The sequence below is a fragment of the Sabethes cyaneus genome, chromosome 1 (genome assembly GCF_943734655.1).
Source record: "Sabethes cyaneus chromosome 1, idSabCyanKW18_F2, whole genome shotgun sequence".
Classification (NCBI taxonomy): Eukaryota; Metazoa; Arthropoda; class Insecta; order Diptera; family Culicidae; genus Sabethes; species Sabethes cyaneus.
In genome coordinates this window covers 115,656,229-115,680,330 of record NC_071353.1, presented here as the reverse complement: position 1 = coordinate 115,680,330, position 24,102 = coordinate 115,656,229, and the positions used below count along the sequence as shown (strand labels likewise).

General features: G+C 39.2%; 1 protein-coding gene across 1 annotated transcript; it reads right to left on the bottom strand.

Moving 5' to 3' along the window:
• Positions 1-2,567: 2,567 nt before the first annotated feature.
• Positions 2,568-24,102, bottom strand: LOC128732698 (transcription factor btd). The gene is made up of 3 exons (XM_053825998.1): positions 24,031-24,102; positions 4,166-4,503; positions 2,568-4,089 (listed from the first exon to the last, which is right to left on the bottom strand). Exons 1-3 carry the CDS (start codon positions 24,100-24,102, stop codon positions 2,568-2,570), a joined length of 1,932 nt encoding a protein of 643 aa, XP_053681973.1.

Here is a 24,102-nt window from a genome sequence, read left to right as displayed (position 1 = left end):
TTGGTTTGTTAGCATTAAAAAGATGCACGAGTTTCAAATCATTTATTTGTTTAATGATGTTTGCACATATCGCTGCTAAACTTAGACATAAATACGATTTGTTTTGTTTTCATGCATACTAAGAATTGCTTCACTATTGATTTCAAGAAACAGCACTGAGAAAAAAGTATGAGTCATTGACACTCAGAAAAATCTGTACCTATTTGTACTTTTTGGCAAAAATCTGTTATCTGCACCGTACAGAATCTGTACCAAAAAATTCGAAAAAATCTGTACTTTTCCAGATAAATCTGTACATGTGGCAACACTGATATTAACATCGAAAACATGCCTGCCTGCCAGATACTTGCAAAAAAAAACTGACGGTTATTACTACTCACCCTGTAGTTTAATTAAACACACGTAGAAAACTGCCCTTTGATCGATAAAAGTTTGTGATCCATCCAATTCATATCATCCAGATCGGAAAAGATTATCGCCAAACGTGCCGCATCTTGATCTGTTGTTAATCGAGGTGAACTTATGTTTAACCGACACAAGTACAACAATAAGGAGACAGCAAAATATTAGTTTGTTGATAATACTTCAGAAAACGGTGGATAGATAAGAAACTAGAAACAAAATCGAACCAAAATAAAGACAAGTGAAATGAGAAATGTCATCATTTCATACAGCAAAACTAAATCAAACAACAGCATTTTCATCATTTTTCCAGTGGACATTTGGAAATGTTGTACCATTTTATTTAAATTGAAATTCATAAATATATATAGATATATAACATCGAAGATTTTTTTTGCTTATTTCACAATTGTTGAGGTTTTCATAAAACAGCATTTTATTCAATTTTTATCATCTTTGTATCCGCTCTCTTATAAGGTACGAACTCTTAAACGCTACACGGTTGTTGATTTTTGCTTTTTCTGTTGCTCTACGACGGACTGAAAAGTTATTCTATGCCTAGCTTCTGATAATAAAGTTTAAAGTTTGTATGTTTTCTTTTTTGTTTAAAAATTGCATTCAGCGGCTTTATGTGTTTGTTTCCGCGGCAGGAAGGAAAATCGACGATCGCTGGATCTGGAGGAAAACTTTGTACAGAGTATTTTTTTTTTAAAACACGAACCGCAACTAGCTGCAATCGTATTGATGAACACTACTTGCTCTATTTCCAACTTTTACTATCCCGGGGACTGATTAGAGGGTTTGTTTTTTTTTGTACAAGTTTGCAACATTGTTGCAAAATGGATGGAACCGATGGCCTTTTGTTATTGCTTCTCGCGCACCTCGGGCAGAAATGAATGACATTTGTTGATTTATTTTATTTCTTTGCTTATGTTTTATAGTTCATGCTGTCGAGGAGTAACACTGAATGGAACGAGGAGACAAAGGTTTCACTAGAAGTCTAGTCTTCAGCTTCAGCAGAGTAAGAGGCCAGAATGGAGTGGACAAAATATGTTATAATTAAAACTACACAAAATGTACAACTTTTTGCGTTCCCCCGGGCGGCTCTGCGGGACCACAAGCCGGCGAAGGAGTTTGCAATTAACTACTTAATTGTATACCTAATAAATTACTATACATCAACACGAGGCCGGCGGGATAGATCCCGTTTGCTGTTTTTTTTTCGTCGATTTTATTGGGACCTTTTACTAGCAAATGTCCATAGAAAAAGGGCGGTACAGAGAGTGTACGGGCTTCTGTGAGAACGAATTAATTGGGTTGGCTGCTTTGCCGCGCACTGTTTCACCGTGTGGCAGCAGGGAGGAAAAATTGGCGAATGGAAAAAAAAAGATTTTAACCGCTCACCACTTAATTTAGTTATTTTTGTTCACTTTCTTCACCAGCTTTGGTTGATAGAGTTTTCCTAGTTAGTTACTGGTGCTTCTTTTTTTTCGTATTTTGTTTCCTCGTACACATTGGGTCTTTAGAAAGCAGATAAAAGCAGCCGAACACTGACTGCCAAGATGATTAATGAAATTATAAATAAATTTAATTACACTTTACAATTGCTAATTTCACCGCTTTTAATGGCGCGCCGACACGTGTACTAGGTGGTGTGCGTGATACTTCTCCGTTGCGAGCAACAATATTTTTCGTTCACGTTTACGTCGCTTCGCTCGCTGACAATTGTAGGAACATAAATAAATCATGACATAATTTAATAGTTTCCAGTTTCGTTTCGTTTCACGCGGTCGGCTTAGCTTAGAAACCGGCAACTAAAGCTCTCATATCTCTTCATATGTTGGCACTCGTGAGTAGGGGCTGTTCATTTCTTGTGTCTTGTGACTCTTAGACGAAAACTAAAAACACAATTTTTTTCTTCAGTTGTAACTTTACTGAACTGAACGGAAAGAATAAAAGGCGTACAGGAAAACAACAGCAAGCTGCCGGGCGAGGATCGGACCGACCCCGCTCCAAGCAGACAAAAGGAACGTCATAAAAATCTCACCATTTTTGACAGATTGCACCAGAATGACTACAAAGGTGCAGCACAGAGTCGAAAACAATGGCTGCGACACTAGTAGTAGTAGCAGTAGTAGACCGTACGGGATGGCTGCGCTGTGCGGTTATTTGAAGAGTTCAATCTCCTGTTGCTGGTGCTGTTGCTGCTGTTGACCGTGTTGTTGATGGTGATGATGATGATGGTGATGGATTGTGTAATTGTTCATCATCATATTGTACGCCGAAGTAGCAGCCGACGGAATCGTCGATGCCGATACCGGTGGGGTACCGTTGTTGTTATTCGATTCGTTGACATTAGCACTGCTGTCGTAGTTGCTAGCAGCAGTGCTGCCAGCGTGCTGATGTTGATGCTGGTGATGCGGATGATGAGGATGATGGTGGTGGTAGGCTGCTCCTAGTTTCACGTTCGAATAGGCTGCCGCATAGTTGGAAGCCAAATCCGAGTTGATGTGATACACTTGAGCTTGCGAATGAGGTAGTAGATTGCTGATGGCGGAGTTGGAACTCCGCTGCTGATGGCCGCCGCTGTTGTCGTTGTTCAGTAGGCTGTGACTATTCGTGTACTCTTCTAGCTTTACTAAACTATTGCTAACTTCACTACCGTTGTTGTTATTGTTGTTGTTGTTGTTATTACCCCCAATTCTTCGTTCTAACGAATCTAGGCTGCTGCTTGCGTGTGAGGTAGAGAACAAATTACCACGGCTTTGGAAGCTGCTCTCACAGTAAGAGAACAGGTTTTTGCCAGAAACACCGGCGTCCTGCAAAAATGGACTCTGGAAGTACGATGATGGATGATGGGGATAGTTAACGGCTGCCGACTGATAGCCACCCCCACTATGTCCATAATCGCCCACACCCGAAAACATTGTTTTCCCCGCACTCTCATATCCTTTCTCCTGCTTAATTTGCGGCATCCGAATGTTTGCGTTAATATCTTCCTGCTGTTCAGTGACACCTTTTTGCTTTTTTGTTTTCATCGTGACTGTGAGCTGGCCCGGTTTCTCCGCCACCTCCAGTTGCCTTTTGATGTTTCCTTCGGTTTTACCAATGCGGTCGTCCTTTTTCAGTTTTGCCTCCTCCGCTTTTTCGCTCTTTTTCGCGATTTTTTTCGCCTTGTTTTCGTGGGTCTTCACGTGCTTTGCTAGATGATCACTGCGCATGAATTTTTTGTTACAAATACTACACGTGAACCGTTTCTCGCCGGTATGGGTTCGGAAGTGCCGCTGCAGTTCATCGGAACGGGTGAATCGCTTACCGCAGAACAACCACTTGCAAGAGAACGGTCGCTCGCCGGTGTGCCATCGCAGATGGGCTTTCAAGTGGCTGGTTTTTCCGTAGATTTTTTCGCAACCCGGGATGTGACAAATGTGTTGTCTTTTTCCTTTCTCATCGGGGCCCACAACCGGGGGCAGGCCGGACAATTCGTTGATACAATTCGGACAGGTACAGCGAGCGCACCGGCGTTGCGCCTGTGTCTGGTGTGAGTAATCCTCCAGTTTCAGCCCATAGGCTTCGCCGTGCCAGCCTTGGTACATGGGTTCCTGAGCGAACCAGGGATTGCTGGCCATGTTATTGTAGTAGCTGGCCGCCGGATACTGGTAGGATGGGTAATGCATTTGCTGGGTTCTAAGGAAAATAGAGAATAAAAATTTATTTTATTAGAAATTCGATTTCGAAATTGGCACTGCGCTCCGGGACCAACCTTGCCGTCATTTCGAGAGCCGCGGCCGTAGCCGGGCTTTGCTGTACCATTGCACCGAAACCGTACGCCGTTGTGGCGGCTACGGCAGCCGCTGCGGCCGCACTGGTCACGTCAGGACTGGCGGCGTTCGAGCCGCCTCCACCAGTGGTGCTAAAACTGCTGCTGGCCGTGCTAGTGCCTCCACCGCCGGCACCGCCTCCACCGCCCCCGCCGTTCGAGGACGCAACCGACTGGGTCGGCGACAAGCCCGCCGAACCGAGCGACGCTACCGAGCCGAGGCTACTGACCGAGGATGGCTGCGGTGGGTACTGATACGGCAGGATGTTAAGGGGCGATAACTGGAAGTAAATGGAAATGAAAAGACAACTGTTTAAATATAGCTGATTGTTTGGTGTTTTATTCTACTAAACGTATTGGTTTTTCCTAAGAATTCCCTGTTTGTTTTTAAGCCCCTTCCCACAAGACTTTGCTAGTTTTACAGCATTTTCTCGTATTTCGGAAAAGTAATGAATTCATCCAGTTTAGCACGAGTTTAATGCTGACGCGTTCGTAAATGAACACAGAATTCAGCTCAGTTGGCCCGAAAGTGCTCACTTTAAAACGGGGTTTCAAACCGTCTATAGTTGTTTGCATGCTGACGTCTCGAACGAACGCGATTAACCCATTTGGCATTTATCAATGATTTGTTTACTACCTGTTGGTCGAGTTTTACGAGCGCGATTTACATAAATTTTAGTAAAACGAATAAAACAGCGTTTTATCCGGTAAGGTTCCTTTTCAAACAAAGGAGAACGACAGTTTTCTGTACTTTTCCGATCCACTGTTAACAATATTCCGAAATCACATCATAGAAATTCTATAGAACAGCCATTGCTGTTTGAGGGGCCCAGAGTCGAGAGGCCCATCAGTTTGACGGTGCAGTCAAATTAAACGTGAGAGTGTATTAGTGTCATAGGGCCACAATATTCACTTTGATCATTTTAATTCATCTTCTAAGTCAACGTAAATAAACCACCGATCAACGTCAAAGAAGTGAGGTTAGCTTCACCCGTGCAACACTCTATAATATGCTAAAACATTAGAGTTTACGGGTCGATTTTTCATACCTAATATATTGCTCATAAATTTCAGGTTCGAATTAACACGATCCGAGGTTAATAAATTTAAATTCGCCATAAATTATGAAATTCAATTAAATCGGAATGCTTTACGACAACAACCGCGAACAAAGATCATCGCTAACATGTTTACATTTGCAAATTTACTCAATTCAACATGACAAGGGTAGATCATTTGGCATTTACGATACCGTGCGCTTTGTTTAACCTTACTTGACAGTAGACAGTGTGACTGCCCTGGCAGTGTATCGTGAACGTATGTCTGAACACCTTCGAACACTAAGTGAACTAAATCTAGAGTTTTTTTATTTTCATTGAACGAAACCGGTTGCGCTTGCCTGTCGAAAAGTACCTGACACAACAACATAACGCAGGCAGCCTTTACTAATTACATGCAAATTATTAACAGCTATTAATCATCACCTTCTTCATTATGGACGATAGCGCTCGACGGAATCGCGAGATCTGTCGATAGCGTCGTCTCTGTGGATTTTTATTTTTTCATAAAACCATGAACTACAAGCATTGATGACGTTGACCAATCGGCAATATTGTTTTTAAAAGTCCATTCCCTTCTATTTCAGGTAAGATTTGAAAAATACGACTAGGAAATATTTTGTGTTGCGAAATAGCAAATTCGGGGAATCGACTAATGCTAAAATATTGGTCGATTAGGACATCGATGAGTTAGTTGCGTCCAAACTTTTCGTAACATGACTCTGGCGTTTTCTGGGAACATAGGAGACCGATCGTCCAGCGTCCACATGGAAGAAGGCCAAAAACCTTCGAAAACGCTGAGTTGGCATCTCTTACGTCATCGGAATCTTGGAGACTCTTGGAGCCTTCGGAAATGTGGGCAAGTTCTCCTCTGAAAGTATCAACAACCCGTACAAAAAGAGAGTCGTCGGAAACCAGGGAGGCCAGGGTTCTGGTAAGTTCCCGGCATCAAGTAGAACATCCAAGAGCAGCTGGCTTGGTACTGATTGATGTGCGAACGTGGCATTCGGTGGTCCTCAATCTACACATTCTACATGACGTCTCTCAGGCACTCTCAGGCGACTCCAGATGCCTATTTCCAACTGTTTCGTGTGTAGACCATGCCTAGGCTTGATCGTTTTTACTGAAGAACTTTGACTGTTTTTTTTTCGGATTGACTTTTTTGGTTCCGGCTTGCGCATTGCTGGCGAACGAAGCAACTCGTGGTACGTTTGGATGACCAAACATAACTTTAGGTAGCGAATTGCTTTCCGGCAGGGAGCGCAATGGTTTGGCGTGCCCCGGTAACTTACCGGCGGTAAGTCAGCAGGAAGTATAATTCCAAAGCTTTTTCGACGTCTCCGCTCCGCTCTCGAATTTTCTTGACCGTGCGTTCGTACGCGTGCAATTCCATTTGCCACACAGAAATCGGCGAAGTGAGTGCTGGTGAACTGTGTGCCATTGTCCGATACCAAGATTTCGGTCATCCCAAGACGAACGAATAGTCTACGTAGAATTCTGATGGTAGTCCGAGCAGTGATACGTCGAGCTTGTACCACTTCAGGCCACTAGGAGAAACTATCGCAGGTGATAAGATAATATTCGCCTTCGACTGGGTGGGCGAAATTGACTTGCACTCGTTGCCACGGACCAGATGCTTTGGGCCACAAGATGGAATTCAAATCAGGAGAAAATCCCGCGGCGGACGCAAAATACGAGAAAGTCTTGTTGACTTGTACTTCTTCGTCGAGCGAAGGTCAGTACATATAGCTTCTGCAGAGTGTCTACATCCTGTGGATGGCAGGATGTCCAAGGTGCAGTAGTTTCAGGCACTGCTTGCGGAACTAGGATGGAAGAATGAATAGTACGCATCCGCTCACTAGGCTCCCACCTAAATAGCTTGGAATCGCTGCTGATCGGGTTGCGTTCCTTGTACTCTGAAACTGAGAGAAAGATTGTTAACTGGACATCAGACCACAGACCTGATATCATCTTTAAAACGGATGCTAACGATGACGTAGTCTTCCTCTGACTTCGCATGCTGATCGATGAGACGTGACATGACATCAGCGTTGCCGAACTTGTTGGTCACCAAGTACTCGATCTCGAAGTCTGTCAGCAGTAGGGTCATGGCAAATCGTTGAAGTCTGCTAACAGTGTAGATGGGAATGCCCCTCTTGGATCCGAAGATTCACAGCAGTGGACTGTGTTTGCAGTTTACAGACGGAAGTGCCGACCAAACAGTATTTTGTGGAACTTATTGACGGCAATTATTATAATGGTCAGACTTCCACGATTCTGCTGACTGTAGTTCTGTTCTTCTTGGTGAGTGCTCCTAAAGTGTGCTAGACCACTTTCATGGAACCATCTGGATAACGATAGCTGATGGTTACTCCGAGGTCAGTAGATGCAGCAACAGCTGTTACAACTACGGATTTTATTGGGATAAGAGCAGGTCTGACGCTAGATTAGGCGATAACTTAGTGAGCTTTTAGATTATGGTCGTACTTCGTATTCGTTACGTCGTCCAAATAACCGGATGTTCTCTTGAGACCGGTGAGCACCGTGTCGATGAGCTACTAGAATGCACCTGAAGCAATCTTGACACCTAGAGGAAGGGGATTGTAGTGGTACAGTCTCCGGTGAGTGTTTGCCGTTGACAGACCACGGTTTACTTCTTCAATTTCCACCTGCAGGAAAGCGTCCGAGGGATCAATCTGGCTGAATACTAATCGAACCGTGTGTCTTAAGGCAATTGCATGCAATTGCGTACTACTACTATCGAATAATCCACCGGCGAAATGATTTTCAATTTCTCAAGACGGTCGAGCTCTTGATTCACGGCATCCTATGGCATTGCATACGACATAGGACATTTCAAGCGGAAAACTGGTTTGCACTGTTCTTTCAGCTCCAGGTTTACTTTAGTCTTTTGGCACAGGCCAAGTTCTTCACTGAACAACTTCACTTGTTTAGCTGCTATGTTAATCACTGCATTACGGGTTTGCAGAAAATCCCACAAAAAATATCGTCACGCAATAATCAACTAACACCATCTGTGAACGACGTTCCCAAATAACAACTTACAACAGGAGCATCCGTCGAACAAACAAGTGACCCTTCCCTCGTTTCGTTAAAAAGCGCCACTATAACGAATACGGAGACTTTGCCAGCCACTTAACGCTTATAACACTTAATTTGAAATGAAAGTTACAGCGTGCCCATAAATGGGACAGCGAGTGTTATGTCTGTTTGTCTCGTTTTGATTTTGAAAATTCTTCGATTCATTTCAAGTAAATCGATAACTCTTATTTGTAATTAAACCTTCGAAGTGATAGTACTGTAAAGTTTCTGTGCTGAAAAAAATCGCTCCCTCACCACCTTGATGGCTGCTGGCGTCCTCGCCGAATGCGTCCGCATGGACGCATTGGCCGAGCCCGTCTCCCGGTACCGATGGATGGTGTTATAGATAAAATTCCGCTTCACCCCGTAGGATTTCAACTGCTGAAATATGTCGCCGGGTCGCTCACCTCTCGCAAACAACTTTACTACGACGTTGCGGTACTCCTTCATCGCGCGCGGTAAACAAATAACAAATAACATCAAGTCGACACCTTGCGCGTCGGTTAGCCTATAAATAAAGCTAAAGCTGGCAACAATACCAATGCAACTATAGGTGCTATCACAACTATTGGAACGCTATAGGTTTTCATTCCTCCATAAAAATATTCGCCTCGGTTCTACGTTCCGATCAATTCTGATCAAATTGTATTTAGCTTTGCCACTTTTTTTCTAAATTTTAACCAGAATGGTAGTGATCAAAAACCGGTGGAACTAGCGCTCATTTCTAGAGCATAGGTGGGGTGGTCTCAAGCCCCGGCATTTTTCGATCGTTTTATTTCGTCGGCATATTAAAATTAAATGCACATTAATGCATGGGATCTAATACTAACAGCGATGCAAATAAAAATTACTCTCAAGTTTTTATTACCTATACCTAGTTATCAAACTATAGTTTTTTGTCAAAATTTAAAAAACTATGTCGATTTTTCCAGGGGTGGGGGGGGATGGACTAAACCTCTCCTAAAACTTTTCCCATTTAATAAATACAAATAAACGGGTAATCTGAGTGTGGGCAGCAACTTCTTTTGCCTCAAAAACTCCTCATGTTCTATAGGTAAAATAATGTTTTTCCATCCTATTCTTTCGAGCTAAGTTTTATGTAAATTTATGATAATCATTAGCTTACTTTGATAAGTAAATTAGAAGACACAAAGCTTCTGATTAGAAAACTATTGGAGCATTCCACGAGATATTAACTTGAGACTAGAAAAACTGCCTGAAGGCATGATTCGAAAACAATGTGTTCTGAAAAGCATTGATGGAAGTGATGGTAATTATTTTTCTTTATTTCTTCTAGACAGCTACTAAAACAACGATAAAACAGCTCTTTTGGTACTTCTAAATTAACCCTTTGCTGCTGGGAAAAGGAAATGGCTTGTATTGTTAATTGGTTATCCACGATGCTATAATTTATAGAGGCTAATTATTCGCCCGGAATTGCACCTCGATCTGATCGTTATAGGTAACACTCGCACGAAGCATTCTGATTTAACCTCAGTGGGAATTACAGGTATATTTATCATGGATTCCCGTATTTTTATTGTGTTCTCACTAAAAAGTGATCAAACGTCAAACACAATTGACAGTTAAGTTAACTAGATAACATTGCCTAAAACATTGCTTTGGCAATATAGTTAGTGTGTAATATACCTATCTCTAGCATCTCCAGCACCCAAAATCGATCGCTGGGTAGATTCTAGTGATTCAAAGTGATTAAACGTGTAACCCGTGGTAGATGAACTGAATTAGCGACGCGTGTAGAAAATAAACGTACATGGTTTAAGTAAAAGGGCAATTCAACTAAAACCGCTTCACTTATTGCTGTGTTAGTGCTCTGCGCAGAAAAATTCGAGCACTTTCGTGTATAAACAGATTTCCCTGGTGGTAGTTTTTGTTCTACAGTTACAGGAAGAACAGTTCCAGCGGCTGCTTAAGCAGCAAAACAGAATATTGTTCTTGCTTAGGATTACCTATGTCTGCCCTAATTCCAATCTAACTGCTGTCAAAACGTTTGTCTTTTTTTCATTCAGGTTATAGTAGTCAGGTAGAGCTGTCACTGACAACCCGAACATGTTTATTCTTCCGAAAAATTTGTTTTTATTCAGTTCTCGGATTCGAAGTTCGAACAAACCTAAGTTAGAAAGACTAAAACGCAATAAATCTAGACTAGAATCTAATGATAGAGTTTCTTTCAGCTAAATAAGAAACTGAATCCGTAAACGATTTATGTGGCTAAATTGAGAGTTTTGGTGAAACCGTGACGTACAAAGTGGTGACGTCGAATAGATTGCCCCGTCTGCGGAAAAAGTTTACGAAGGGATGTTCAACTCGAGTGGTGCGATTCCCGTTATTGGTGAAGTGGAAATTCGCTGCCAGCATAAATAATAATATAAAATTCATGTAAGTACTTCATGTTTTCGACGTTGACCATTATCTGCTTTGTCCGCTTTTGTCGGCTAACGTTACATGAAGTATTGGGATTAGGTAGTAAAACTCTGCAAATCAGTTTCACACAAGTGCTCTAAAACACATCACGATCCTCTAAATGTACATCGATTCGTATTAACGCTCAAGCGATTGTGAAAAAATACGAGGAATTTGTACAAGGATACAAGTGTGAAGGAAGTGTCGCTAGAAATTGATCCGGAGGTTACTGCGCAGATTCAGCCTCCCCGTAGAATCCTTATATCGATTAGGAAGAAACTCCATGAGGAACTAAACATATTAGCATGGCCAGCGCTTCCCTTAAGCAAAATAAGCAGCTGCTTGGAGCGCCACTTCAAGGGGGTGCCATTTTGGCTATATTAAAAAACTGGAGTATTAAATATGTACTGCCCAGGTAGCTTCGAGGTTCGATGCTGGTCTAACAAACCAGTCGTCGTATGTTCGAATCTCGGCTGGGTGGTGCTGCTAGAGTCAGTAGGATCGTTACACTAGCGCGGTAATTATCCTGTAATACTCTAATAGCCGGCTGACAGAGCTGTCGATAAAGAAGGGTAATGTCTAAAGACAGTTATATCCGAGGCTTCGCTAAATAAGTGATTAATATAAAGTTTTCCTCCTTTAGTATCATATTTAGAGCCGGGATGGCTCGTGCTGTATATAGTGTTACTCTCCACTGTACTCAGTCCTGGGCTATTCGCCGCCAATTCGTTGACCGTCTCGGCACACGCAAGTCAGCTTCAACCTGGTCAATCCATCTAGCGGGTTGGGTCCCTCTATTCTTAGTGCTGGCGGGGCTCTTGAAGAGAACGGATCTCACTGCACAGTCGTCCGGCATTCTTGCGGCGTGACCGATCCACTATAGTTTCTTGACTTTCGCCAGATGTCGATATGAGAATCTCTCCAAGTAGTGGCTGCAGCTCAAGGTTCATACCCCTACACCATTCTCCACTTTCCGTTTGTACTTCGCCTTGTTGCGATTCATCTTTCGATGAAGCAGGGAAGATGAGGACGATGTTTATGATGTTTTTGAAGCAACAGGAATACTGAACAGCAGTTTATTGTTTTTGAAGATTTATCATTCTGATTGTTGCTGCAGAACCGCTGCTATCGGCAACCCGGCCAGGCAAAGTGAAACAAACTCCGATAACTCATCGAACTGGCGAAACATAGCTGTCATACTCAATTTATGATTGATACCGTAAACGAAGCAATTGTGTAGAACACATGTAAAGTTATTATAAATAACGAATTTTGGAATTTATCGATTATTAAAATGTATTTGCTTATCTAAGGTTGGTAAAGGTGCATTTATATACAGTCAAAATTATTTATTCTTAGCTTATCTTGGGCTGATCGAATTAGGAGATTGATTAAGTTTGATACGTACATCTTAATTTGACCGAAGCGCACTAATTTGTAAGTAAGGAAAAGAACCAAAATTTTTTTTACCAGAAATTTAAATATTAATTGGTTAATATCGATATTTTAGTTTAAAGCAACACTAAATAAAGTGCTTTATTTTGTTCTGAGCGAACACTGATAATGGGTTTAAAGAAACCGTAAATAATTCTAATGAAATGGCGGTTAACTGTGAATTTGATGCGTTGTTCATTTTCGAGGATTAAATCCGCTCCTGCAACAAAAAGAACCTTTTTTCACATAAAGCAGACGACGAAGCGATTCTACTCTGAAATTAAAAGTAGAAGGCTCTAACTCTGTCTTTAGAAATTAGCTTTTGTATATTGAATGCTTCAAATTTAGCTTCGAACAGTTAAAGAAGCATCAACATGTTTTCAGTTTTCTCTGTGTTATTGGAAGCATAACAAATAATCTTTTGCATCAAAATCTGTAGAATAGCTGCAAAAATTTTAAACATATTTTGACAAATACTAAGGACTCAATGGATTGTCCTAATTTTACTATTCGTTTCGTGGTTATGGGCTTTCTACAATTAAATGGTGAGGGCGCCATTTTTATGATTTGCGTGAAGCGACAAATTAGCTAGCGCCGGTCCTGCATATTAGAAGCGGAAGGTATCATCGAATAGAACAACGGTATACTGACTGGGTCTACTGGTCTGCTTTTACTGGTTAAACGATCTTCATCGGGTGAGGCTTTTCGTATTTGGCTCGATCCAATTCCACAAGTAAACAATAAACAATAGATGTTAAAAACGGCTTCTGACAGTTTTTTTTTTCGGATCAAAAGAGCAGTCTACTTACTACGTTTTGGACGTCATGCGGAAGATATAGAAGGAGGAGTCTACCGTTTGGAATTTCGTCGAGAATTTCGTGGAATCTCCGAGATATTCCACATAAAGCTACGTGAAGTCATGCAGGGTCTTGAAGGTGTAGAATGTTTGGCAGATTTTTTGATAGTTTTTATAGCCGTGGAGATACACCGAATCAAGCTTTTCAGGACCATGATCAATATCTCACCTCATATCTAGGGACTCCATACTACACATCCAGTCTCAAGGGATGGCTCGTAGACGAAGCCCCATCATAGACAAGCCCATCCAGCACCTTAAGCTTTAACTTTGCATTTCCACATGTTTGTGCTACCCGAGCAGGAGCGAAAAGCAAAATAATATCAAAATGTGTTATGGAAATGGAATAACTCATATCAAAATTTGGTCTTGTTTTGGCTGACATAGTTGGTAAAATAACAAAAAAAATCAGAGGGGTTGTGTACAAGACACGACCGCATATATACGTGACGCAGGACTACGTAAGTCTCTTTGTAGTGATAGTGGCATGTATTCATGCTTGTAATCATTCGATTTTGCATGTATACATGCTATATGCAACATATATACATGCTACATGCGTTGTAAGTAACATTTATCAAAGCAGTAACATTGCATACGTTCAATTCTCAAAAGATTGTGCATTTGAAAACAATTTAACAAAATCAAGAACACAAACTATTGCTTTACTGCTACCTTACTGAAATTAAAGATTGTTTTTATTACCCATGGTTCCCCACGTTGAGCGGGATTGTGTTTATAAAAATGTATATACTGCATTCTTGTTGCCAATCTGAACACAGGGAATATATTTTCATGAACCGAATTTTTATTTCAAACAAAAAAACTGCTTTTGAAATTGGCAGAATCAATGATGACTAATTTCACCTTCATACAGAGTCGTATTATAACCGAACACTACAGCTGTAGCACATTTTTCCAACACAGATATCAAATTTGCCGAGGTTTAATCGTCTCGCAGTAAAGAATTTGCGATCTGTTGGGACAGCAGACTTGTGTCATTTTTTCTGGCACACTTCCCTAACACAGACATCAAATTGGACTACGTTTAATCGCGTTCGTAAGAAATCTGTTGGCACGAGGGGGCTTTGTCACTCTTTCTGGCGTACTTCCCAAGCAAGGACATCAAAATTGTCTAGGTTTAACCGCGGTGTTAAGAAATCTTGTTGAAATGAGGAAACTTGGTCACTTGTTTTGGCTTACTTCCCAAGCACAGATATCAAATTGGTATAGGTTTAGATCATCGCAAAGAATCTTTCAACCAATCACGAAGCGAGAATTCTGGTAAAACATAGGTTCATTATTTTCAATTTTTCAATAGTTCAACATCAAGAATCCATACTTTTTTTCATTTGGGTCAATTCTAAGAAGATTTTCCGATCGATTGGTGTAAGAATATTGAAAATCGATAGGAAAACCGCTGAGCTATTGGCGCTCAAAACCTTTCATTTTTCGTGACGCTCGCATTTTTCGATTTTTTGGAATGACACCCTATCTCAAAACTTGCCGTAAGACGTAGTCCTACGTCAAAAATAATATCCAAATTTTACTCCTTTAAGGCCAAAAGAATATCTACTTGTGTTATTTGAATAACAAAGCAATAACATGACTATATTCAGAATTTCCAATAACATATTTTAGTATTATTAAGGTATTGAAGAACAAATGCAGTAGTATATGAGATATTAAAAAATCATTTCATAAAATATTAATAATCTAAAAATCTCTTTAATCAATAATATAAAATTTTATGATATATATCGAATGTCATTTTAAGGTTATCATAAGATATGATAACAAAATCAGTTATTGAACTCATCTTCGGTGCCACTGTTTTAAATATCTACTTAATAACAAAATGTGTTATCAATGTATCTCCATATCTATTCAAATACAAAATATAGCATTATAACACAGTTTGATATTGTTTTTTTATATTATTTTGCTCTTCGCTCCTGCTCGGGTAGTCTTCGAGAAGGGACAAAGCTTTATTCGTTGGAACACTACTGAGCAGGCATTCAAGTTATCGTTTCAAATGTGCGATATTCAATGAATTTTGCCTACTACGACTTATAATCTTGCAAAAGAGAAACGAGAATGTTTTATACATATGTATTGTCGCTCGTGAGCGCAGGTTATTCATATTTTCCTTTATCCCTAGAAACACGCGATCATGATTTGTTTATTTTTTATTTTTCGTAACACGAGTTTATCCTCTCTTTGTTGCGAGAGGATAAAGCAGTATCAGCCGTTTTTCGGAGACGAAAATACACAGGTTACTATTGAATTTACCAAGCAACCAGCCAACAAGAGAGACATATAAAACAACCGAATTTATGTATTTGTGTATCACCATGGGTTTCATTATATACCTAGTAAAGCATTAGAGTTTCGCGCCAATTCCACCTGCGATTTATATTTTTCATGGTTCACTGAGTGAGAGGATAAATGTTTTTCAGGGAAAAATGCAATGAGGTATTATCAACTCTCATTCTGCAGCGGAAAAATGTTTTTCGTTCGCTTTGTACAAACAGATAAGCACAGAATCTAGTTGTCATATGAGAATGATGGGTGAGCGAACAAATGAAATACATATTTCCTTAAAACTCTAAAACTAATCAAGCAAATGGAACCAAATTTGGGGTTTGTATGGATTTCAGAAGGCAAGATTTTTTTCTATGGTAAATTAAAACCCCTCCCCTTTTTAGGAGGGGCGGGGGGGGCATACAAATAATATTCAAATTTCCTCATAACTCGAGAACTATTCGAGCAAAAGGAACAAAAATGGGCTTGTGAGGGTTTTTGGAGGTAAGATGTTTATCAATGTTGTACTGAGACCCCTTCTTCTTCTAAGAAGAGGAGCTCCCATACAAATGAAATACAAATTTCCTCATAACTCTAGAACTAATCAAGCAAATGAAACCAAATTTGGCAAGTGAGGGTTTTATAAGATAGGAATTGTTTCTATAGTATAATGAGACCCATCCGTCCTTTAACAGTGGGGGGGGGGGGGGTTCTATGATGGTGGATTAGAACCTTTGCTTTCTTTTTAAGAAGGGGAGATCCCATTCAAATGAAATACAAATTTCTTCATAACTCGAGAACTAATCAAGCAAATGGCACGAAATTTGGCGTGTGGGGTTTTTGGAGGCATGAATTTATTTTGAATTTATTTATTTTATGATGCTTTGAGACCCCTCACCCCTGTGGTAGGAGGATAATTCATTACCATTTCAACCTTTATTTAAATTTATATGTCTAAAAGGTTGCAGGCATTGTACTTATGAACCCCCGTCCACGTTTTTTCAAAGCCACCATTGCATTAAATGAAGAATAGAATCTGAATATTTCGCTCTTCTCTCTTAAATATTCACTTAAACAATGGGACTCACAGATTCTTATAAACATACATATGCCAGAAATGCAGTTTACATTAGTCTTTGATCGGATGATCTGATATAGTCCTACGTCACCCTTTCGTACAACCCTTAGGGCTGCATACCTTGTAGTTTTTTCTGCAATATTCAGACTAGCGATTCTCACGAAATAAATTGAATCTTCAACGAATCGTGGTAGGTTTTTTTACTATAGCATTCTCAAATGAAAAGCTTTATCCACACAAATTTTCCTAGAAGTGATTAAGATAAACATTTGTAGGAATTCGGAAGTTTTGACTGAAATGTGGGGTGCGCAGGATTAGATGCGTTCACGGTAGTTTTGAATTGCCCGAGTCTCGTTTAAAAATTACCGAATCCATCAGCTTATTTTAGCGATTATACAGTACACAGTATATTTAATGTGCATTTGCTGAAATGATCAGTAAATGTCACTTTTACCAAGAAGATTGCCGAGAATTCAGCTCAGTTCTTGGCATTTTATTTTGATGTGGTCAGCAGAAAAAACATTAAGTGTGTTAGCTTGATTGCATCATTTTTACAATGTTGCCCGTCAGAGGGTTAAGGATAGGATTATCGCGACATTAGGCTTAAACTTTAAGGTTCAAACACGAGTCGTTGATTTCTAGGAAAGATATGCTGACGAAAATTGTGCGTCATAACACAAAGATCAATTTTCGTGGACATATCTTTTGTTGTGAGCATAAAAACTGCTATTGAAATTCCAGAAATCAGCTTCGGTGTTGCCGGATAACTTTGAACCGATAGAATAAGTTTGAATTCATTTATCAGTTCATCGGGTCATAAGTTTTTGCAAGTGTTTGAGAAGATGTTGCTTGTTATTCATTCTGTTATTGGATTCTCAATTACATCTGAATGAACAATATTTTCGATAGAACTTAGGTGTCAACACGGTCACAAAGCACTCAAGTTTGCCACAAAGTGAAGATACAATGAGCTTGCTCATCTTTATGTACTCTTATCTAGTTGAGGTGGAGAATTTATGAATACTCGACCGACGTTCGAAAAGATCTAATAACCCAAATGTAAACAAACCGAGCAAGAACGGTATTTTGCTATAATTGCGTCGAAAAATAAACGCTCGCTCCGTTCGTTTACATTTGGTTTATTGACCATTTTGAAATGCTGATCGAGAGCGAAGGTTTAAATAGTATCTTCGTTTACTTTCATAAACAATTTTTACTAATAATATTTCTGTTGGCAAAAACATATGGGTCATTCTACGTCAAGTGGCCGAGAAAAAATACAAACTTGTAATCTCGGAGTTTTACCAAATTCGGTCAGATCGTTTGTTTTGGATCAAAAAGCAAACATCCCACGTTTGGTGCAGATTGCACTACACCTCCCTTTATGGGAACCTCCCTTTTATAAGCTAAAGCATTGTTTTCGTCAAATCCGCTTATTTTCTTTTGCTTATATCTCCGGAAATATTAGATTTAGAAAAACACTATTTTCACATTATCGAAGAAAATTGCCCCAGAAATTAGAAAAAATAGTATTTTTAACACCAGTGCTGCCAAATATTTTTTAACTCGGTTTGAAAAGTAAATTTTGATTTTTCTCTCAATGAATACGATTTGATCTCAGGAATTCCAACTCCATCGTGTTCCCCAGATTTTTTTACGTAAAAATCACTCATCGTCGCGCGGTATCCTTGCCGATCCAAAGATACAGTGTTTTGAAGCAAGCAACCCCCAATTTCTCATGTAAAACCAAGAGCAAAATTACTTTTCCACGAAGCAGTGAGTCTATGCAATGGTAAAATATAGTAACAAAATTTCTTAACAGTGTTGCGAAATTCCAAAATTTAAAATAAAAACCCAAAACGAATATTTTGAATACATTTTTATGAACAGAATTGTTTGTTTTTTTTTTGTTGTTTTGTTTTGAAACCTACAAAATCAATGACTACAACATGAGTCTTAACTTGACACAGGTAGATTAGCACTCAGTTTTGACCGAACTGCTATCAAACTGTTTATAAATAACCCGAGAATCAAGTGGCAAACTCAACTAAACAACAGATAAACGTCTCTTCCTTAAAACGGCATTTACTACAAATTGTCATATAACATATAACATAACAAATAACAAACAAATGAGTTAAAGCTGTCAAAAGCGCAACACGCAAGTATCCCCGGATCATGTAACCATCTAAAAATAATCTGGTCAACTTAACTCTAGCCCGTAATCAATGAAAAATATCCGAAGTTAAATTAAACACTTTCGGTTTTACCCAGGGGGATGAAAATATCCAAATACTGCGGACTAAACATACGCGCAAGATGGCGGCAATTCTGGAGTAACCGATTCGACTATATAACAAAAATAACAGCTAGTCATAGTTAAATTATAGCTAGGAGAATGTATTTAACCGCTTTTTGCTTAGTTCCAGTTGTTTTAAGGTGAACCAACCAGTAAGTAGATACCATCACCAAAAGACAGCCACACCACCCCTCTGGTTTAACCTTTAACCTGGTTTCCTGCGGCTGAGGAGGTAGTCAGACACCAGAAATCAGATAAAGCAAAAAAATGCTTTACGTATTGTAGTTTGATTCTGAAGTTTGCAGTTTCTTCCCGACCTATACCTGCGGTTTTATATTTGTTACATCCAATAGGTTGTTCTTTACAAAAATTCATTCACTCCCTAGGAAGAAACATATGTTCTCAATTCTAACATAATTAAAATCTGAATTTACATGATTCAATAAGATTTATAAAATTAAGTTTAGATGTCCAGTAGACTACCACGTCAGAAGGTTAAGAGCCGCGCTCGTGGTAATCATGGACGCAAAGCGGAAACTTGTGGTAAGTCTGTTTTTGAAAAATTTTCGACTGTGTGATATTTTAAAGAAGCTGATGCCACTGGGAATAAACGAAAGATTCATCTTTCGTACTAACATGGCCGAAAACGCACTGTAAGGACACCAGAAGCCAGTCTTGATCAGTATTAGTGTTCGACATCGGAACGAAAATTGAGGTCCGGGTTCCGGTCCGGTCCGGTAAAAATCGGCACGAACTTTGTTATTCCGACTTTATTCCGGTCCGATTTGGCTCTGTTCTCCAGTTTCGGAACCTGAACAGAGCCAAATCGGACCGGATTATTAGTCTTTATAGTCGGAATAACAAAGTTCGTGCCGCCTTTTAACCGGACCGGACCGGAACTCGGACTTCAATTTTCGTTCCGATATCGGACACTAATCAGTATGAATGTAAGATGGCCAAGCAACTGAGAATTTCCCAGTCAACCATGAAGAATATTTTGAAAGAATGATTTCGATTGATTTCATACCAAAAAACAACGGGTGCACGGTTAAACTGGAAAGCAGAAGCACTGACGAAAACCCTTTAAAAACCATCGTCCTGCAAATTTTGCTTGCACACTAGCACCCTCTGTTATGCATGCTGCGGAGTAGCTTGCACTCGCAGGGTTTCATGCGGTAGGGTTTTTACATTTGTATGGTTTTATACGGAAAACTCGAAGCAACACTCGTGCGACATGGTGTGGCCATGTTGCGAAACGTGCTTTTTTTGAAAAATAAGTGGTTTTTGATTGGACGATGGAATTAACGCGAGTGTCTCATCTGTTTGTCTGTGGCAGAAGGTTATAAAAGTCGAATGGTATCGGCAGCTGCTTAAGCGGCACGGTGATTGCAAAATTCTGTTACTGGACAAAACAATGTCCCTCCTACAGGATCACCACAACCAACAAGATGATCGCACATCTTTCTGGGACAAACTGGCTGTTCAAAGGTTCCAAAATGTTTCCAGGGTGTTGATGTGGGGATGTTTCTCCAAAAACTTGACGGTTCCATTGCTGTTCTTTGAATCTGGTGATAAAATCAGCACAAATCAATTACATCGGAAATGTTTTGAAGAACAAATTGCTTTCCATCGTTAAAAAATACTACAAGAGTACACCATACTACTTCGAACAAGATTCTGCATCGTCTCGCCAGGTGAAAGCTCGCAGGCTTGGTGTGAGAACAATTTTCCAGATTGCCTGATTTGAATCATATCGACTTCTATGTATGGGGTTACAAGCTAGGCATACTAGGGAGCACCAAATGGATACTTTCAAGCAACGTTATAGCGAAGTAGATTTGGGATGAAATGCCTCAAGATATCGTGTAATGCCTTTCATCAACGATTGTGACTGATAATTAAAGCAAAGGAAGAAAGATTTATTAATTTGCAATGGGTGCTTTACCTAAAACACTTAATTGTTTTGATTTTCAACCCTATTATGTATTTCGAACGGATTAGGTTTCGAACGAAAGTGGATGATATTTTTCATTCATTCAGCAAAACCAATTGGTTTGAAACCAATTGGTCAAAACAACTCGTTTGAAACAAGTCGAGTGAAATAAAGAATGGTCAATGCGTTGCAAAAATATGTGATTTGATTCTTGACTTCGACGAGATAAATTAAAGCATTGTTAGTATTGTTGTTGCAAGTTGTTATTAGTGAGTTTTCTGCATTAGCGCATAAGAAAGAGCTGATGAAACATTCCATTAATAGATTTCAGAATCCCTTCATTCAATTTATTGCGAACCACAATGGCGGACGGCAGGATCCATGTTCGTAACATTTGAGCAGCATGTTTGACATTTTCTGAATACATTGCATGTTTCCTTTTCGCGCGTTCCTTTAGTTTTTCCGTGAACATGCGGAAACACGTGCGATGTATACAGAATGTCCAAAAAGCTGCTCAAATATTACAAACGCGGATTATGCAGTCCGCCATTATGACTCCTGAAAAGCTGGATTGTTTATAAGCACAGATTTTGAGTCAGAAAATTTCATCTCATATCAAGTAGTTTCCAGTAATTTACGGTTAACATCTTCTACTAATCAGTTTCTGTTGCCGATTTGGTAGGCTCAAACTGTGTCAAACAATTCATGGGTGAACATGTGTCAGAAGTGTACATCTGTCAATCTGTTATCAGTGGTATGAAAATTAAGGCTCAAATACGCGTCACTGATTTAGATTTTTGGGATTTCACAAGCAATATTTATGCTCAAAACAAAATACATGTTTACGAAAATTTATCATTGTGTTCTAACATTATTATTTTGAGCATAAAAACAAAAAAATCCAGAAATCAATGACGCGACCTTGAATCTCAATAGGTACATCGTAACATGGTAGCCCGACAAAAAATTTACATTCAATTTTGCAGTAGAAACACTACATCTACCACAGTTTTTGATGTGGACATGGAAATTTATAGTAAATTTATTGTAAATGTGTCACAAATTCAAATTTTATCATATACGCTTTTTACGCGACTATTTTTACGCGAATTTCGGAATTTACGCGGTTTTTTACGCAAATTTCGGAATTTACGCGTTTTTTTAACGCGGTTTTGATTTACGCGGGACGTATCCTTCGCGTAAAAAGCGACTTGAGTGTATTTGTTTCTTATTTTATTATATTACTATTGACGCCAACAGGTAAAACATCACCCCAATGACAGAGTTAATTACACATCTACAGATAAATTATACTACAAGCAAATATACAACAGAAATCAACATAAAACACGTTTAAAACTAAACTTATTTGTTTCTCACGATACCTTAAAATTAAATACATAGTAACATGTGTTGAAAATACGAGACATACAGTTGGATTTCGAATTTGGCATGGTTCGATTTTGGCAACAAAAGTATCCGTTTTTGGCAACACAAGATATTTTCCTCCCAAAAATATGCTTCAATCCGTTTCCGCATACATGCTTTTAATATCGAAAAAATGATGCCCTGAGTATGTTTATGAAAAAAAATTATGCGGTCTCGAACATTAATATTTTTATTGTCGTAGGACTACGTCATACCGCTAGGTGTCAATAACTTATTTGCACCGGACGGATAGCTCTTGTCGAACTTTTTTAACATAAAATGGTTGCAATCAGTGATTAATGATATTTAGTCAACTTCTAAAGCATTTACATTAAATTTGTTCATATCGAAAAAGGGTCTCGATTTTGGCACGGCTTCGATTTTGGCAACATAGACGACACGCATTTGTTGCCAAATTCGAAATCCTACTGTACTACGTACTGGCTCATGTAAGCCATAATTTGTTCTTGCCATAATGTTTATGGAATGGAACTGACCATATTTCATCATAAATTTACTGCCTTTTTTAAATATTTTTTCCCTTTTTCGCTTAAAAAAAATATCCTAAAAGGACGATAACATTTACTGTTTACTATTTTTATTGTTAAGATATTTAACAGCCGATTTAACAAAGGGCAGAATCTCTTAAAACCATGAAAATTATGGTGGACTACATTAAGTTTGATGAAATATTTATCTTTACTGATAAGTTTGATGAAATAGTTATCTTTTCTGATAATAAATTTTAATGTTTTTACTGTATTTTGTATCCTGCTACTACAATGATAAGATAAGATAACGAAGATAAGTGTTAAGGTTTTTTTTATTCTACATTAGAGAGGTTTTCAGCATGCAGCTGGTTCGCCTCTTAAAGTTAAGGTTAATTTTTAATTGAAAATAATCAAAATAGAGTGTTTCCAAATACCGAAAACATTTTTGTAGGTTTTAAGGCGTTGTTCGAACAAAAATATGCATAAGACGAAACAAAGAGAAAAACTTTTATTGTCTCTTCGTTAAGCAAGAAATACTTAACTAAATCTTCTATGAGCGTCTTAGTAGAATACAAAAGTTAACTGAGAGAAATTGTTTTCTTGTTTCTTGTCAATGTTCAAAAACAGACACTGATGCAGGCTTCCATGCCGTAGCCGTTATACGCATCTGTCATGAATACAATTAATAATGGAATTTGATCGTGAAAAAAAGTTTCCTTTCATTTAGATGAAATATTCCATCCGAATATTTAAATGACAATAAAAGCGGGTCTTTCAATAGTTATGTTTGTATGAAATTTGCAACAAATATTTCCAAAATATATCATATACATATACAACTCGCTTTGTTGAAAGCGGAAAGTTTGGCTGCTAAAACGGGTGTTACCGACATCGGGAAGGACATGTGCTAAAACGGCACATAGTCACAATTCTGTTTTCTACCTTAGCATTATCTACCTCAGTCTGCTTGGAAACAGCAACCAAGAGACGCCATACTTGATGCTTAACAAGTGCCTAATTTGCAATTAGCATTCAAGAATGTTCTTTAGAAAATTAGCAGCTTCAAAAAGGAAAAAAAAACTACCCGTATTTTCAACGGCTATTCTTTTGTTAAAACAATAGCCTGAACCCGAATCGGCAAAACTGTATCATTAAGGTATACCCCAATTTTGTCGTCACCAGCCGCAGGTACGATCAGCAGGGACGGCTTTCATTTTGGTGACGAACCTTTTCCTACAGGATTACCTGTGGCTTAAGTCGTTTAGTATTGGGCCCCTAATAAATCGTAAAACAATCAAAAAATATTTCCCCAAACCGAACCGAACCACCTGGTTTTTCTCTATAACTGAAAATGGTCGCCCAGCTAGCAAGCTGAACAAGAACAGTAATTGCCACACTAACCTGCGTCTGACTGCTACTGTTCCACTGGTGATGATTATGATATTGGGTCATGAAACTCGGTGAGGCCATCAT

Excerpts from the sequence above, each read along its gene's own strand:
- LOC128732698 (XM_053825998.1), bottom strand. The coding sequence starts at position 24,102 with ATGATGGCCTCACCGAGTTTCATGACCCAATATCATAATCATCACCAG. Across the intron at positions 4,504-24,030 it reads ACAGTAGCAGTCAGACGCAG|TTATCGCCCCTTAACATCCT; the intron begins GTTAGTGTGGCA and ends ATTTACTTCCAG. Across the intron at positions 4,090-4,165 it reads GCTCTCGAAATGACGGCAAG|AACCCAGCAAATGCATTACC; the intron begins GTTGGTCCCGGA and ends TATTTTCCTTAG.